Source organism: Clupea harengus, chromosome 14 (assembly GCF_900700415.2).
Source record: "Clupea harengus chromosome 14, Ch_v2.0.2, whole genome shotgun sequence".
NCBI lineage: Eukaryota > Metazoa > Chordata > Actinopteri > Clupeiformes > Clupeidae > Clupea > Clupea harengus.
In genome coordinates, this window is record NC_045165.1 from 12,700,502 (window position 1) to 12,716,212 (window position 15,711).

General features: G+C 44.2%; 4 protein-coding genes across 4 annotated transcripts; 1 reads left to right on the forward strand and 3 right to left on the reverse strand.

Moving 5' to 3' along the window:
- Nucleotides 1-857: 857 nt before the first annotated feature.
- On the reverse strand, nucleotides 858-5,544 carry wdr32 (WD repeat domain 32). The gene is made up of 7 exons (XM_012826855.3): nucleotides 4,932-5,544; nucleotides 4,717-4,830; nucleotides 4,060-4,257; nucleotides 3,249-3,451; nucleotides 2,926-3,006; nucleotides 2,436-2,581; nucleotides 858-1,434 (listed from the first exon to the last, which is right to left on the reverse strand). Exons 1-7 carry the CDS (start codon nucleotides 5,336-5,338, stop codon nucleotides 1,063-1,065), a joined length of 1,521 nt encoding a protein of 506 aa, XP_012682309.2. The 5' UTR covers nucleotides 5,339-5,544; the 3' UTR covers nucleotides 858-1,062.
- Nucleotides 5,545-7,268: 1,724 nt separating this feature from the next.
- On the reverse strand, nucleotides 7,269-9,261 carry pomk (protein O-mannose kinase). Its single transcript, XM_012826856.3, has 3 exons — nucleotides 9,097-9,261; nucleotides 8,357-8,626; nucleotides 7,269-8,194 (listed from the first exon to the last, which is right to left on the reverse strand). The coding sequence occupies exons 2-3, from the start codon at nucleotides 8,615-8,617 to the stop codon at nucleotides 7,430-7,432; spliced, it is 1,026 nt and encodes a 341-aa protein (XP_012682310.1). The 5' UTR covers nucleotides 8,618-8,626; nucleotides 9,097-9,261; the 3' UTR covers nucleotides 7,269-7,429.
- A 487-nt stretch (nucleotides 9,262-9,748) lies between these two features.
- grxcr1b (glutaredoxin and cysteine rich domain containing 1 b) lies at nucleotides 9,749-11,233 on the forward strand. The gene is made up of 2 exons (XM_031579998.2): nucleotides 9,749-10,153; nucleotides 10,535-11,233. The coding sequence occupies exons 1-2, from the start codon at nucleotides 9,749-9,751 to the stop codon at nucleotides 10,574-10,576; spliced, it is 447 nt and encodes a 148-aa protein (XP_031435858.1). The 3' UTR covers nucleotides 10,577-11,233.
- A 435-nt stretch (nucleotides 11,234-11,668) lies between these two features.
- Nucleotides 11,669-15,710, reverse strand: zgc:123321 (Protein YIPF5-like). The gene is made up of 6 exons (XM_012826858.2): nucleotides 15,381-15,710; nucleotides 14,249-14,399; nucleotides 13,799-13,923; nucleotides 13,211-13,356; nucleotides 12,409-12,590; nucleotides 11,669-12,008 (listed from the first exon to the last, which is right to left on the reverse strand). Exons 2-6 carry the CDS (start codon nucleotides 14,368-14,370, stop codon nucleotides 11,846-11,848), a joined length of 738 nt encoding a protein of 245 aa, XP_012682312.2. The 5' UTR covers nucleotides 14,371-14,399; nucleotides 15,381-15,710; the 3' UTR covers nucleotides 11,669-11,845.
- Between the last annotated feature and the right edge of the window lies 1 nt (nucleotide 15,711).

Genomic DNA, 15,711 nt, shown 5'->3' on the forward strand with positions numbered 1-15,711 from the left:
ACAAAAAATGACGTATGTACCAAATGGCTTAATATAGCTTCACAAACATCACTTAATGTTTTAGTATAAAACAAAAGACAAAGAAATGAGTTTGCGTAAATGTCTCTGCCAAGGTGTGTGTGTGTGTGTGTGTGTGTGTGTGTGTGTGTGTGTGCGCGTGTGTGTGTGTGTTATAAGGACACACAGGTAGCCATGTCAGATGATGACCATTGATACCATGTATCCCAAGCATGGTAACTATAGAAACGGAACATTGCCATAACGGAACGAAGTAACGGGCCACTCTTGGAGAACATTCTGGAATCTTTTACCTTGTCGCAACAGTTCCTCAAGAATCCATGCCAGCATTCTTTTAAAAATTCACAGCAGTGACCACATCACAAACAGAGGTCTGGAGGTCAAAGGTGGGGCTTTGCAGAGCGAAAGGCTATGAGAGGTTTAGAGTTCAAAGGTGAGATTGTAAGCGCAGAAAAAGCAGCACCAAAAGGAAGGCAGCAGAAAATCCCATCTCAGTGTCTGAGCCTAAAAATGATCTGAAGCTCACACATACACACACACACACACAGGCACGCACACACACAGGCATGAACACATGGACACACGCACGCACAGGCACACACAGAGGCACAACAAAGAGAAGAAAAAGCACATTCTTTTTTTTCTTCTTCATATTTGAATGAGCTACAGACCTGCGAGTAAAAGATCAGTCATGGATCATCACTCTCACACACACACACACACACACAGACACACACATACACACACACAATCCATCCAAGCAAACTACACCGCATAGTCATACTGGCTCATGCACGCGCACAGACACACAGAACCTTATGGTCAGCAGCTGCCGTATACTATGACCCTGCCACACCACACTCAGTATGGGTCAACCTGTCTGTCTGTCTGTCTCTCTCACATTCACACACACACTCCATCTCAAACACAAAATGCTGCATCCGGAAAAAAAACAAGACATCTCTCCCGATAACCACCCAAACGCCTCCATCCATACAAACACAAACACACACACAATGTCCCCCCCTCCCCCTCCCCCACAGTTCAGAAGTGCGGCTGGTAAAGGGCCACGCGTCCGCTTAAGCAGCCCGTGGCCAGCTGGCAGTGCGTGGGCGAGAACTTGGAGGTGAGCACCACGTCGCTGTGCGAGTAGATGGAGCGCACCTCCCGCAGGAGCGCCGTGCGCGTGGGGATGCAGTCGGCCAGCTCGCCGCAGCGCTCGTCGAAGGCCAGCAGGCGCACGCCGTAGCCGTGCGGCGAGCAGATCAGCCGGCCGTCCGGGCTGAAGCACAGCTCCTTGATGTAGCCGCGGCCCACGTTGGCCTCCTCGATGTAGTGGGTGAGGCGCAGCGAGCAGCGGGGTTGAACCGGGTGGCGCTGGTGCTGATCCTCCTGGAACTCGTACACACACGTCCACTACAGGGGGGGGGGGGGGGGGAGACAAATGAAAAGGGGGGGGGGGTATAGAAAGTTAAGGCTCGTGCTGGATACAGAACAGCTTAGTGCTGGTTTCACTGCCTGAGGCTGTTTGTGAAAGGGGGTGTGTGTGTGTGTGTGTGTGTGTATGTGTGTGTGAGTGTGTTTGGAATAGGAATAGAGAGACAAAGACAGGAGAACGCAGATGTTCCTAATGTTTTCCACTACACACACAAAAACAAAATGCGCTGCCAAAGAACTCATAACTTTTTCCCTTGGGATGGGCACTTCTTCGGAATCCGACTCATCCCAATGGATAAGGCTCACAAATGTGCACAGAGTTAGAACTCTGGCCTGAGGGATAACCTGGCACCGCTCAGTGACCAGGGGTCAAAAGTTCTCCTGGCTCTCCCAGCTCCTGATTGGCTCAGCTCCACTTGGCTCTCTGTAATTCTCACTATGAAAGCCTGGTTCAGTTTCACTAGAGAACAACACCTAAAGGAAACCTTTATCTCCTCACGGACCTTGCCAAGATGGGAGTCCAATCCAACATAGAACTCAGGGTGATAACAGCATAAACGCCATGCCAAAGCTGACTGAATACTGCATTTATTCATTGTTCATGGGTTTTTCCCCCAGTTAGAGGAGAAAAGGAAGAGAGAGGAGGTTGATTCAACTTAGAGCTCTTCTCATATTATGTCTGCGGTCCAAAGGAAATTGAAGCCTTGCTCAAACATAAAGCTTTGGGTGAGGACAGCTGAGTAATTTGAGTAATCATACAGTCCACTCTGTATAGGACTGTGGACTCCTTTGGTAATAAGTGTGTGCGTGTGTGTGTGTGTGTGTGTGTGTGTGTGTACATGTATACACATGGGTGAGACTATGTGTTTGTGTTGGAAAAGGAAAGCACAATGTAAGTGTTTGGGGTATGTTAATGAATGTGTGTGCGTGTGCGTGCGCGCGTGTGGGTGTGGGTGCGTGTGTGTGCGCGTGTGTTGTACCTCCTGGTCATCTGTATTGCTGGAACAGCGCAGCAGGGTGGCCCAGCCTTTCGGATGCAGCTGGAGGGAGGTGATGCAGTTCCCCTTTTCCCTCTCGCCAGGAACCTCGGGAGTCAACACCTCTAGACTGTTCCTGGGAGATAAACCTGAACACAACATACCCATCATTTATACACATACCCACACACACACACACACACACACATATATGATCAAACACATGACTCAATAAATGCATTACGCCCGCATAACACATTTATTATAGCCACAGAGACAGATATCTCAACGTTTTTCATGTCTTCCAGGAAAATTAAACAGATTAGCACTGAGATAGTGTTTATCAACTCAAGAAATTCTCCGTGAAATTAATGAAATCTAAGGACCTTCCCATGAGAAGCCCATGAGGTGAGCATGCTATGAAATGGCCAGGAGGCGCTTCTTCAGCCAGGAGCATAAACACACCCGCGTCATGTCAACAACCAGCACTCACCTTCTCTGTGGGGGTGGAGTTTGCTGGAGTCGTTTCCATGGCGAGGAACACCAACTGGTCTTGAGCCGGATGGAGACCCATCTGAGCGAGAGAGAAAGAGAAGATTAAGACCGGAATTATGAGTGAATGAGTGCAGGAGGGAGTAAGTGGCATGTGTGAGTGCCAGAGTGTGAGAGCAAGAGAGGACCAAGAAGCATGGTTTGTTTGTGGGCATGCGTGTGTGTATATGTGCAAGGGAGTGTAGCTGTGTGAGAGAGTATATATTTGTGTGTGTGTGTGTGTGTGTGTGTGTGTGTGTGTGTGTGTGTGTGAGAGAGACTGACCTGTGTTGAGCGGGGTGCGGCGGGCTCGTAGGATGCGGTAGCTGCCGACCTCCAGGCTCTGGGTCAGGTCCAGGTCGTGCAGTATGAGCAGGTAGCCAGAGGAGGTGCTGATGAGCATGCGACTGCAGTCCGGCGTCAGACGCATCCGCATCAGGTAACGCGTGTGGAAGAACTTCTTATGGGGACAACCGTCCTCTGTAAACCTAACACACAGACATGTAAACAACAACAACAAATATATATACAGATCAATGCACAAAATGCTTCCCAGAGATGGGTACTATCAAGACAGAAAAATAGACAGGCAGGATAATTACATTACAGTAGTTGACTTTACATTAAAAGTAGGTTAAGAGGAGATAACAACAGAGATTTGAGTTTGCATGATACAAACTCTATTGAAACCATGCACACACACCCCAGCAATATTTATTTCTAGCACACGTTAAAAACCTCTCCAGACTCTCAGTGGAAACAGACACAGGTGGAAGTGAAGATAGAACACAGTCACAAACACAGACGGCGGGGGGAGGGGGGGCATAGTGGTTCAGGAGGTAGAGGAGTCGTTCAGCAATCAGACGGTTAGTAGTTCAATCCCGACTCCTCCTCAGTGTCGAAGTGTCCTACAGCAAGACACTGAACCCCCAACCACTCCAGATGTGCAGGTTGGCGCCTTGCATAGTACCTCTGCCATCAGTGTATGAATGGGTAGATGTCTGAGGCATTAATCTGTAAAGCGCTTTGAGTGCTCCATGAGTAGAAAAGCACTATATAAATGCAGTCCATTTACCATATCCACACACTGACTCACCTATTGGTGTCCCAGGTGATGACATTCCCATCGAAGCCAGAGGTGACGAGCAGACGCGTGTTTGTGTCGTACTCTATGTTCTTCACCCAGCTAGCGTGGCCATGCAGCGTACACACCTTCCCACTCAAGTTCCGCAGGTCCCAGAGTGCAATGGTGGTGTCATCCGAACATGTGGCAAACAACCGGTTGTCCAGGAACCTGAGAACAACACAAAGACACACACACACACAACATTAAATATTCTAAGGGTAAGAGTTCATCACTACATACATTTAAAAGCAACACATACTTTGGAATAACAATATTAATAGTTATAATACTATATCTCCCAGGGAGGAGATCATAAATCTCCATAAAGCATGTTCTAAATGGCTTAGTTGCCCACTGAAGTCATTAACACATGTTACTATGCATGGCATAACTTTCACACCATCCTCATTACTTACACTATGGAGGACAGGAGTTAAATCCCTCTGGAATTGACACTTACGGACATACCATGACTTAGATATGACCCATTCATCTCTCTAGAATCACCCAACTCTTTCCCCCCATTTAATCAAATTAAGCCACTTTTTGAGATACAAAAGCCATCACCAGTTATAACCAGTCATGTGTCCTTGATTCCAGATAATGAAGAAACGGTAATGTGTGCACCTGATGTTGTTGACGCAGTCCTCGTGTGCCTCCACCAGAGTTTTGATATGTTTAGAGGATACCGGATCAAAGAGCAGCACCTCCGTCTGTTCACAAGCCACCGTCAGCACCGACCTACACACACACACACACATACATAAACATCGAGCACTAATAAGTAGCACAAATGTTACCTATACGGCGGTCATCGAGGAACAAGTTTTAGTTTAACATACCCGTCTGGTGAGTACTCTAGGTTAAAGACTGCCCCGTGCGTCTGCGTGTTCAGGTTCACCGAATCGGACGCAGGGTTCATTGATGCATACAGACTGGTCATGGTACGAAAATTATCCCGAGATGGGTCAACGTATGGGCCCCGGCGGATACTTCGCTTCCAGATCCACGAGAAAATCGAGTCACACACACCAGAGGCAGGCGTGCGCTCCCCCTGCTCAGGTCTCGAGCTATTCTGTTGTGGAACATTCCCGGAGTTGCTCCCACAAGCTTGCTCTAGTGTCTGATCCTCCTCCTCATCTTCTTCATCTTCGGACTCTTGCTCCTCCGGTTCGTCACGCTCCGGGGCTCGACTATAGGGCCTGTCTTGAGACTCCTCGGTGTCGCTGCCCGGGCCACCCGAGCTCATTCTGGCATCTGCGGGGGTCGCAATGCCGTTGTTTCGTCACGAGGCCTGAATACCGGTCAACACCTGTTTTCACAGACGCCAGATCCTGTCGCCCTGCCGACTTAAGTGAGACGCCACTGCATAGGGCACTCCGACACCGTTAAAACAAACAAATACAGTGCGAACTTATGTGTGACGTGTTTCCGCTTCCTCTTTCGCTACAGTGGTCTCGTCCATAGCTATGTTCAATATTCGGAAGCGTTTCAGACGCATGTTGCAGGGGTGTTGCTGTCTACTACATGTACAACACTTTAGATTCAAATGTGGTGATTGCTGAAAATGACTATATCACAATGTGCCTCAATAATGTATTTAATATGGTTAATTGCGAAAGGGGTTAGGACACAAGCCTGAGTTTGCTGACAAGATATAATAATAATAATAATAATTCATTTCATTTGTAATGCACTCTTCATTCAGAAGAATCTCAGAGTGCCAACATATTAGAAACTAACTATAATAATACAATAAAATAAAAATTAGTTAACATAAGCATAATTTAAATTTTTGAACATTTTAACATAAGATTTAACACAAGGCCAGAAATGCCTTCCTGAATAAAAATGTTTTTAGTCCAGCTTTAAAGGAGTCCAGCGTCTGCGTTGCCCTTAGGTGGTCAGGGAGGCTGTTCCATAAGCGTGGTGCTGCCGAGCAAAAGGCCCGGTCGCCCATGATGCGGAGCTTGGTTTTGGGGACGCGGAGGAGCGAGCTGTTTGAAGACCTGAGGGTGCAGGTGGAGGTTTGGGGAGTAATTAGTTCTTGCAGGTAAGGAGGTGCATATGGCTAATAAAAGTGTCCGTGGTCCAAGTGTGTCTGTGATCATGCTTAAATCTGAGGAAACTGCCTGTCTCTAACATATATGGGACCAATCTCATTAAAAGATTAGATTCAGTTATAGGTGTAATAAGTAGTTTGTCTTGTTAAAGAAAATCTAAATGCTTTTAAACTTATAATGAAATAACACTGATATTAATGATTAATGAGCAGTGTCCGCTAATATTAATAATTAATAATAATAATTAGACTTAACAGTGTCTGTTTTGACCCTTTTCACTGTATTTGATTACATGTCAGAGCCTTCAGAAGACACAGGAACAATGGTCAACTACTATCTTTCAGATTTGTGTCATCCATATAGGTTGAGAAACGTTTCAGTTTTTCCACCACAAAAAACACTGACTGCACCTTCAACTTTTTCACATATGCCCTCTTGTGTAAAAAACAGATACTCATGACATATTTATTTATCTACCACTGTCAATATGGCATCCCACAAGACCCAGAAAAGTTGCTATACACAACACTACACTGCTCTTGTCACTTCACTCACCGATCTTACTAAAAATCAAAGTAAACCCCTCTCAGATCACCCCTACGGATTTCTATGATATTATTAATATTTAATATCTGCTCATGAAAAAAAACTATACGTTGATCATCAGTAGGGCAAGTAAATGAGATTTATCGTATTAGAGCGCCTGTTGGGATCTGATAGGTCAGTCCATTTAAACATTTAATCTGCCATAGGATTCATATCCCGTCTAACTTAGCAACGTCCCTGTGACCTTCCGGCCTAAAATGAGTTTTTATCTCTTAATATCATAAGCTAGATGTTTGCAGAAGGAGTGACACCATTCCACATTCTCAGACTTTGGTTGGTCCAATTACGTTGGCTAATTTGCGATATAACAGTTATGTGAAATACATTTTGGAAAAATCATACATTTCCTGTAAAACTGGTAATGGAATGCATAGGTTAAGAGGGTATAAGTTATCTTTACTGTAAATCCAACAGTATTATTTAACCAATTAAATATTATAATATCATTTGTCATATTTAAGAACAACTTGAGCAGTTTGAACTTCACAATAATTGCAACACCTCCACACATCTTCTCCCAATACTTTAATCAACCAATTTTTTCAGTGTGCACCACACTGTGTGGTCCACACATACTAGAAGTTGCTCTTTGGACATGGAAAGACTCCATGTTATATCTTGTGAGAGTGTTATTTTATCAGAATGACTGACTATCAGTGTCCGTCTCTCTCCTAGAGCATGTCTCGCGATTGTTGCTGGTTCTCCACCATGGTGTCATAGACAGCACGGTACACACTTAGAACCTCCTTTGCTGTGGGACGTTGTCTAGGGTCCTGTTTCTTACAGTCTGCATGGATCTGAAACAGATGAAAATGTATGACATCACTTCCTATAACATGCCCTAGCAAGAAGCTTGTGACGTCTGGAATTTTCCAAATGTCTGTCTTTTCACTGTAGCTGGGCATGAGTTCGTCTGCGAAGGGTTTGTCTTCCCCGTGGGGCCACAGCTGCTCTGGAGCCACAAAGTCCCCTGTGAGCTGCCGAGGGCCACACTTGACCCCGTGACCTCCAGGGGTTGCCTCCGGTAGAGCGTCAAGATCGTTGGCTACCAGCCGAAAGTCTGCGGTCAGCAGAAACTGGCTGAGGGTCTTGCTGAGGTCGTTTGAGTCACACATGACTCGCACGCCTGCTGGACTGGCGTGGAGAAAACTGAGAAAAACAACGTAGTCCAGTGCCAGGCGTAAACGGGTCTGCCACGCGTCACTGCTACGGTAACGTGGGATCGCCAGGGCCTCATCAAGGCCCAATGGGGTGCCCAAGGGGTGGTATTCGGTGACAAAGACGCCATCTCCTTCGCAGGCCCCAACGAGCTGCACCACACGCGCGCTCTGGAGCAAACGCAGCATAGAGAGACCATGAAGGAAGTCAGCTCGATAGGCCTCAGAGGAAAGCGCACACACAGCCACCTTCTGTCCTCTCCACTCTGACAGGTACACCTATAAACACAAACATTCACACATATATGATCAATTCTGTATTAAATAGGTTATTAACGCTGTCACCACTGTACAATAACACAGAAATATGTTTGTTGACACGAGAGTATCTCGCTCTCACCATCACCCAAACATGCTAACCTAGTTTCCAGTTACTCTCACCTTCTTTACTGCTCCTTGTCCAACCATCTTCAGCCTGCGGATGTCAGCTCGTATCTCCGGACACTCCAGCCAGGGCACACAGTCGTGCATGGTGCCGAGCTTGAAGTGGCGAGGTGGGCAGTGCCGATGCGGGGACGGGAAGACAAAACTCGGGTACAGGGAATCCAGGTACAAGTAGAGCAGTAGGTTGGCACACAGTAGCGCTGCAAGGCAAACCGCTACGACCGGCAGGCTGCACAATACTGCCCGACCATTCCCCATAGCTGCATCCTGGGTGTCAGAGACTACAGGGTTAATAAGTCGGCTACAGCACAGACACAGCACACATCAGTTAGGGTTAAAAAGTTAGTGAGACACACTCACACACTGTAAGTCTGTCTTTCTATTACTAAATGTTCACGTATCGTCATATTTATGGTATTATCTAGATCTTACACTAGCTCAACTTGATGTTGAGTGTTCTATATTAAGAGAAAGCCCTGCTGCATCCTCAACTGTAAATCCAGAAGTGGAGCTCAGAAGTTTACAATTCGGTTGCAACCGGTTCAGGTTAGGCACATAGATACACTACAAAGACACGCTGAAAAGTCGATCAGACTACGTTTCAAAACTGATCCCCGCACCGTCGTGGCTGGTTCAGCGGAGGTGTATGGTTTGCTAGCTAGCTAAATGAGTGTTTTAAGAAAGACTAACTTAACCTTCACGCTCGGGACAGTAGATGTTGACAGAGGTGAACTCACATTTAATTCGGCCTACATGTACGGCAAATTGACCAAAAGTCTAATTTTACTCCAATGTTAATGCGCTAAATTATGCGCAGTTCAAAGTAGCCGTTGGAAACAGTGAATAAGCTTTGTTGCTGAAGTCGTTCTATCGGCTTCTGTCTTCGACTTACTGCTGCAATTGACTTTGCGTTATTGCCACCCAGTGGTTTGGAGTGGTGAAACTGTCAACGTTAATGACATACAAGTTCAAAAACGGTGTCCCACTTTAAAATAAATTGTGAAAAAACACATCCATGGGTTATATCACATCCAGTAACTATAGAAGTTGAGTGTTCAGGCGAAGTTAATACAATTTCTCCTCTAATGTTTCCTGGCATGTGGGTTTCCCCCGGAGGCACTGAACTTTTGACATGTCGCGTCTAAATGGTTGCCAGTTTCTATTAAAGCTGTCTCAAAAGTCACAATCACTAATTCATTGAAAGCTATTGGGTTTCTGTCGCCATGGTAGGCCCTCATTCAATATTAAGGGACCACATCCTATCGCCATCACCTGGTCCACAGCGTGCACCTCTGAAAGGATGTCTGAATGGATGTCGTTGCTTTTTAACGACGGCTCTGTTCGCTAATAGTCCATCTATCATGTAAATCTAGCATCCCTTTCTTTCCGATGGCAGACTTCTTAAGACGCAAGGAGGACAAAGCAGAGAGGACAGTGCGATTTCGTGTGGCGTCAGCACGCAGTGGCCGTGTCCTTAGAGAGGTGTTTCGAGAAGACGCCAGCTCGGGAACAGACTCAGTTGACTCGGATGCCACCTGCACATTCGAACCTGAGCGCGCAGTCTCTCCGGTGACAAGCGAAGCAAACGGGCACCTGAGCGGGCTTGGTAGCTTGGAGCCGGATGATAGCGGGAGCGATCAGGATGACCTGCTGATGTACGCGAGTGCAACGCAAGAAGAACACTTCAGTGGAAAGCGTGTGAACATCTTTAGTAAGAACGGGACAGTGCGTGGCGTGCGGGACAAAGTGAGTGCGGGACAGGTCCTCTTCAATGATCTCTCGAAACTCTATGTGGTGAGTAGGCCATAAGAAACGACCAGCCTATGGCATACTGCTGGCCACACCAGCGAGTCTGTAATGCAGTTCAGAGCATGACAACTGGCAAGTTTGTCACAGATTGTAACGTAAACAATAGAATAGTCTACCTGAAATCATCTCTACTCAGTAACAGACATAGGATGCTAGTTATTTTAAATATGGATTTTTGTCATGTTGGGATTTAACTAACGTGAAATAATGTATACACAACAGAAGTTAAGTAAGGCTGTGGATGTGCATGCACCTGTGTGGACTATTGTATCTATGCTTAATATACACTGCTGTAATACTTGTATTCAAAATGTGTGCTTCATTGATGTTTGTGTCACTGATGTATCCTGTATGGTTTTTTTTAAGGGGTCCCTCCACAGCAGCAGGCCCCCAAGACAGAGACCATAAGGCCAAGGTTGCAATGCAAGCTGGGGAGGAATCTGCAACCAAGGCACCCTATAGTGGTGTGGACCTGCTGTTTAGGAACGGGACTTAAAATAACTTGACTTAAAGCTCATGAACGGAACACAAACAGAGCTGTTCTCTCACCCTATTAACTTTTTGTAAATATTTTATATTTGTTTTCACGATTTCGCAGGTTTCTTATTATTGGAATGAGACACACATATTGGGAGTGCACAAACTAAAAAAATGCCAGTGATGTTACTTTTTTAACCACTTTGTACTATATTCATTTATTAAGAGAGAAAAGTCTATTTTCTAAGTTTGTTGGGTTGGCAATTGTATAATGTTTTCAGATTTCATTTGTTATTTGTTATTTTTTTGTGAAAAGTAATAATCGTGACAAAAGTTAAGTATAGAATGAAGTTTCATACCACCATGATCACGGTATATTACCAGTAGAAGCACACAAAGAAAATACACAATTCTAATGTGCTCTTCTACACTTCAGATGGACATAAACTTTCCAAACTTGACTTGTCCAAATTATTTTAGGATCAATCTTAATAATTAAGAAGGAAATCTGCTGATGATGTATTAGTGGAATTATGTCACTAGTGTTCTTATATGCACCTTTAAAATAAATTCAGATTTGCCAACAAACAACGTTGCTTTAACCACCTGGTCATCACCCACTGAACACCGTCAAAGGTTCTGCTCAATTGCTCACATCTTACTTCCTTGCCTGTGTATGTGAGCTGTAGTGGAAGACTGTGCTATAGATACACTATCAGGGTCACGAGACTGTGTTTAACATTTTGTTAGCTGACATGCTCTTTGCTGTGGCTGAAGGGAGACAGAGCCCATTGGACATTAGTTCTAAAGAGGTATCGGTGTACGCTCTTTAGAGAGGCACCAGTGCAGACACACATGTGCACATATACACACCCATACACACACGTCACACTATGTCATGGTACCATATCAGTGCACAGATAAATAATTCATGGGATCAGACAGTTTAAATTCCACTGAATTATTAAGCCTGTTTCAGGTTTATATTTGCCTCCATGTGCCTGTATTTGCCCACACACGGTATTGTTAGTTATCATGTTTTATTCATCATTTCATCATATTTTGTATCAAAACAGGGCTATATTTACAACAAAGAGGGTGAACAGTCTGTTGTCCTTTGATAGGTCACCGGAGGGTCAGTTGGTGGGCAGTCGGTCTCTGATGTAATACAGACAATGAGCCAATGAGCCGTGTGATTGGTCAGAAGACTGAGAGTAGGGCAAATACCCCGTAGAGCAGACCACAGGGATAGGCTACCAGCAGCCTCTGTCCCGTCAATCCCAGAGTGGTGCTGAAGATCTTCGAGGCAGAGTGACTGCACCAGCCAATCACAAGCGAGGCGAGGATCATACCCAGCAGCCCTCTGGGAAATAAAACAGGAAACATTAATGACCCTAAATTACCTCTCCTCTTCATCTTACCATCATGATCTGCAAAGCAACTGAATGGCTATTTTAAGATCGATCACATGAAAAAAAACAGCATCTTACGCCATTCGCTCTAGGAAAGTCACCCATCCATATACAATAAAGGTAAGGACACAATATTCTAACCAGTGAACTGAAGTTCAAATTTCAAATGAACATCAACCATATAATGGACTGAGTGTTGCACATGCTACCTTTATGTATTTGAAAGTACGCGAAATATAATTCAAAATAAGGTTGGGACAATGGTTGTCTACGGGATTGTGGAATGTAATACATTTATAAATGCAATAGCTGTTTTGGCGATTATTATAGTACGTCATCGAGTTTACTTACTGTAGAGAGCATAAGACAGCAAATGCAGACAGCGCCACCATGGGGAGGAGGCAGTAGCCCAGCACACTGGCCACACACCCACACGACACTGAAAACTCACTCATGACATTTAACAGCAAGTGCATCCCCACGCATCCTACAGCACTGAAGCCATACACATAACCAAAGTGAGACTTCCCAGCCTGCAACACACAAAACATCACCCCATAGACACATACAATGCATATGTTAAGAGGATTATAGATTTCATGTTTTATACTGTATTTTATACACTACAGAACTACCAGTTGGAATTGGAATTTTAATGTAAGTTGTGACATCTTAGGTACTGTATGCTGATGCATTTACACATATGTGTTGTGAATATAGATGTCGTTTGTGGATTCCAATGTGTGATCTGAAGAATATTAGCGCTATCAGTGGTGTGTGACTTGTTTAACTGTATATAATCTCACTCTGAGAAATTGTGTGTGTGTATTAGTGTGTGTTTGTGTGTATTAGTGTGTGTTTGCGTGTATTAGTGTGTGATTGTGTGTATTAGTGTGTGTTTGTGTGTATTAGTGTGTGTTTGTGTGTTTTAGTGTGTGTTTGTGTGTATTAGTGTGTGTTTGTCTGTATTAGTGTGTGTTTGTGTGTTTTAGTGTGTGTTTGCGTGTATTAGTGTGTTTTAGTGTGTGTTTGTGTGTATTAGTGTGTGTATTAGTGTGTGTTTGTGTGTATTAGTGTGTATTAGTGTGTGTATTAGTGTGTGTTTGTGTGTACTAGTGTGTGTTTGTGTGTATTAGTGTGTGTTTGCGTGTACCATCAGCAGGGTGGCTCCCAGGGCGACACAGAACAGCATGGGTCCAGTCAGGTCTGTCTCATTCATGATGCTGCCATCAACTGGCATCAGGGGGTTCAGCACAGTTAGGGTCTTCTGCCAGATGTGGTCAAAGTTAATGCCCAGCTCTGTGTCATCATACCCACAAACACACACACACACACACACACACACACACACACACACACACACACACACACACACACACACACACACACACACACACATCTGCAGTGTTCAGCTACTATTGAAGTTTGGTCGAAGTGCAGTGGGTAGGGCAGGTCTTGTTATTGCCCTGATTACTGTAATTATTTGCTGAACTGTTGATATTTGGCCAAAGTTTAACTACTAATGACAATTATCCTCCTACAGATACGAGTGCTTGAAGGGCATATCTGTACATAAGTAGACTTGAAGTATTTTGAATATAATGCATCATGGATAGATTCAATTCTGACAGTTTTTTGTAGTAAGCATAAATGTATAACTCTGGATTAAATTAAAATGTGCACAATGCATATGTATACATGTGAGTATGTAGCATTAGTGGTATGGCTGTATAGTTTATACCCTCCAGCAGGGGGGGCTCTTCCTCATAGCCATCTCCCGTGTACTCTGTTGTCCCAGGAGGCACCGGAGGTTGAAAGACCTGCCCAGGGTAGGCTGAGTCCATTGAGGGGTCATACACACCCTCACTACAAGTAAATGACAACGATACAACAATGATTCAACATTATTATGGATTGAATTGAAGGCTCATACTTGGCATTCTCAATACAGACAGTACTAGGACTATGGTAGGCTACAGTGGCCACAATAAATCAGCTCCACCTGAAAACATTCATTACTGTTATTAAATACTGATGCTCTCAAAATAGAATTATAGAATAGAATAGTCTTTAGAAATCTCGTTCAAATGATTGATTTAAACAAATCTATGTCTGAAGCTCTAAAGGACAAACACATGACAGTGAAGAGGAACCGATGAAGTTTTCATCTCCCTCTTCTAGTTTCACTTACCCCTCCTGGTACTCTGGACTCAGAGCGTAGTTTGGGTCATAGCTGTAGCCCACCTGACCTTGGTCGTCTATGTAATAGCCTGTCTGATAAAAGTCCTGATCATACTGCTGGAAGTCCCCCATTGCAAAGTGACACAAACAGACACTCTTTCCTGCGTAATTTCAAGAGAAAGAAATTGCAGAAGTTCATGTATTGTGAAATGCTCAGAACTGGGAGTCTGAAGAAGAGATGAACTGGTTTACAAAGCCCATTAGGTCAGTGTGCTAGAAATTGTGGCTGTACATGCCTACCTCCCATGTCATTTCTGGATGCATATCTGCAGCATCCATTCAGGTTAAGACACTTTACTGACTAAATCTGTGATTTGTGATTAATTGTAGGCCAGTAAACCACACTATTTACCAAACCTTGGCCTATAAGGATATACAAAGCATATATTATATTATTATTAAAGACCTTATTATTATATTATAGACCTTGTATATTGACTCATCTTGTAGTATCTCCTGGCAAAATGAATTCAAGCTAAAACTTGCTCGAAGACAAATACTTCTCATCTTAAGACACGTTGTTATGTGGAACTCCACCAAAATTAAATTAAAGATTATTAGACACACTGCAGGTTACAGAAAAAAGTGATACATTTTATATCTACATTTCTTTCTTCAACTCATCATTCCTAACAGTCAAAGGGCTGAATAGGATTGGAAGGAACTGCATTGTCTCTTTGCATCAGTGCCATAGTCCTCCATCCTCATGTTATGCACCCCATGCAAGTCTCGAGAGCGCTGACATACACCCATCTTAGTATTTAGTACAGGATACATATGTGAACCTTAACTAAAATATTGTGGATGCCCACCTCAAAATATAACTTCTCAGGTTTGCACAAACGAATCTAAGAACATCAACAGAACACTATGTGACAAGTCTATCCATGTCTAATCCCCTTTTCCAGACTAGAGACCTTCCAAATGTTTCCAGTTTCCAAAGATCCATAGAAATAATCAGTATCTAGTGGGCGACTGCACCTTTCGGCTTTTTACAGTCCAGCCTGTTTAGCAATAGGAACACGCACAGCGGTAACCACACATACACACATTTCATGCAAACACACAGTCCTGCTCAGTACCTCAGTACAGCGTTCACTAGCGTCCTCTGATTTTCTGTTGAAGTATGACCAATCCACACCGACAGGGTGATTTCCTAACAGCTGCAAGCTGTGTGTGTCACAAAGCTATAAATAGTATCCTAAATTTACACTGGGTATTGAGGACATGAGCCTCCAAGCCACCCTCTCACACAGAACCATACACAACTACACAAACACACTCACACACACACACTCAGAGACACTGCATCGTAAGTGACCCCAAATCTATGAAATCAGACAAGCGGAAGAAAGTACTTAATGGTGTTTTGTGAGATGGTGTCATACATGTCAAGACATTTTCAACCGACCA

What these genes read in the sequence shown, in the direction of transcription:
- grxcr1b (XM_031579998.2), top strand. Translation starts at nt 9,749, where the DNA reads ATGGCAGACTTCTTAAGACGCAAGGAGGACAAAGCAGAGAGGACAGTG. An exon ending in ATCTCTCGAAACTCTATGTG is followed by an intron (nt 10,154 to 10,534) that starts GTGAGTAGGCCA and finishes GTTTTTTTTAAG; the next exon opens with GGGTCCCTCCACAGCAGCAG.
- pomk (XM_012826856.3), bottom strand. Translation starts at nt 8,617, where the DNA reads ATGGGGAATGGTCGGGCAGTATTGTGCAGCCTGCCGGTCGTAGCGGTT. An exon ending in GACAAGGAGCAGTAAAGAAG is followed by an intron (nt 8,195 to 8,356) that starts GTGAGAGTAACT and finishes TTGTGTTTATAG; the next exon opens with GTGTACCTGTCAGAGTGGAG.
- wdr32 (XM_012826855.3), bottom strand. Translation starts at nt 5,338, where the DNA reads ATGAGCTCGGGTGGCCCGGGCAGCGACACCGAGGAGTCTCAAGACAGG. An exon ending in CCGCACCCCGCTCAACACAG is followed by an intron (nt 3,007 to 3,248) that starts GTCAGTCTCTCT and finishes TCTCTCGCTCAG; the next exon opens with ATGGGTCTCCATCCGGCTCA. An exon ending in GCAATACAGATGACCAGGAG is followed by an intron (nt 1,435 to 2,435) that starts GTACAACACACG and finishes CCCCCCCTGTAG; the next exon opens with TGGACGTGTGTGTACGAGTT.
- zgc:123321 (XM_012826858.2), bottom strand. Translation starts at nt 14,370, where the DNA reads ATGGGGGACTTCCAGCAGTATGATCAGGACTTTTATCAGACAGGCTAT. An exon ending in AGTCCAGAGTACCAGGAGGG is followed by an intron (nt 13,924 to 14,248) that starts GTAAGTGAAACT and finishes ATTTACTTGTAG; the next exon opens with TGAGGGTGTGTATGACCCCT. An exon ending in AGAGCCCCCCCTGCTGGAGG is followed by an intron (nt 13,357 to 13,798) that starts GTATAAACTATA and finishes ATGATGACACAG; the next exon opens with AGCTGGGCATTAACTTTGAC.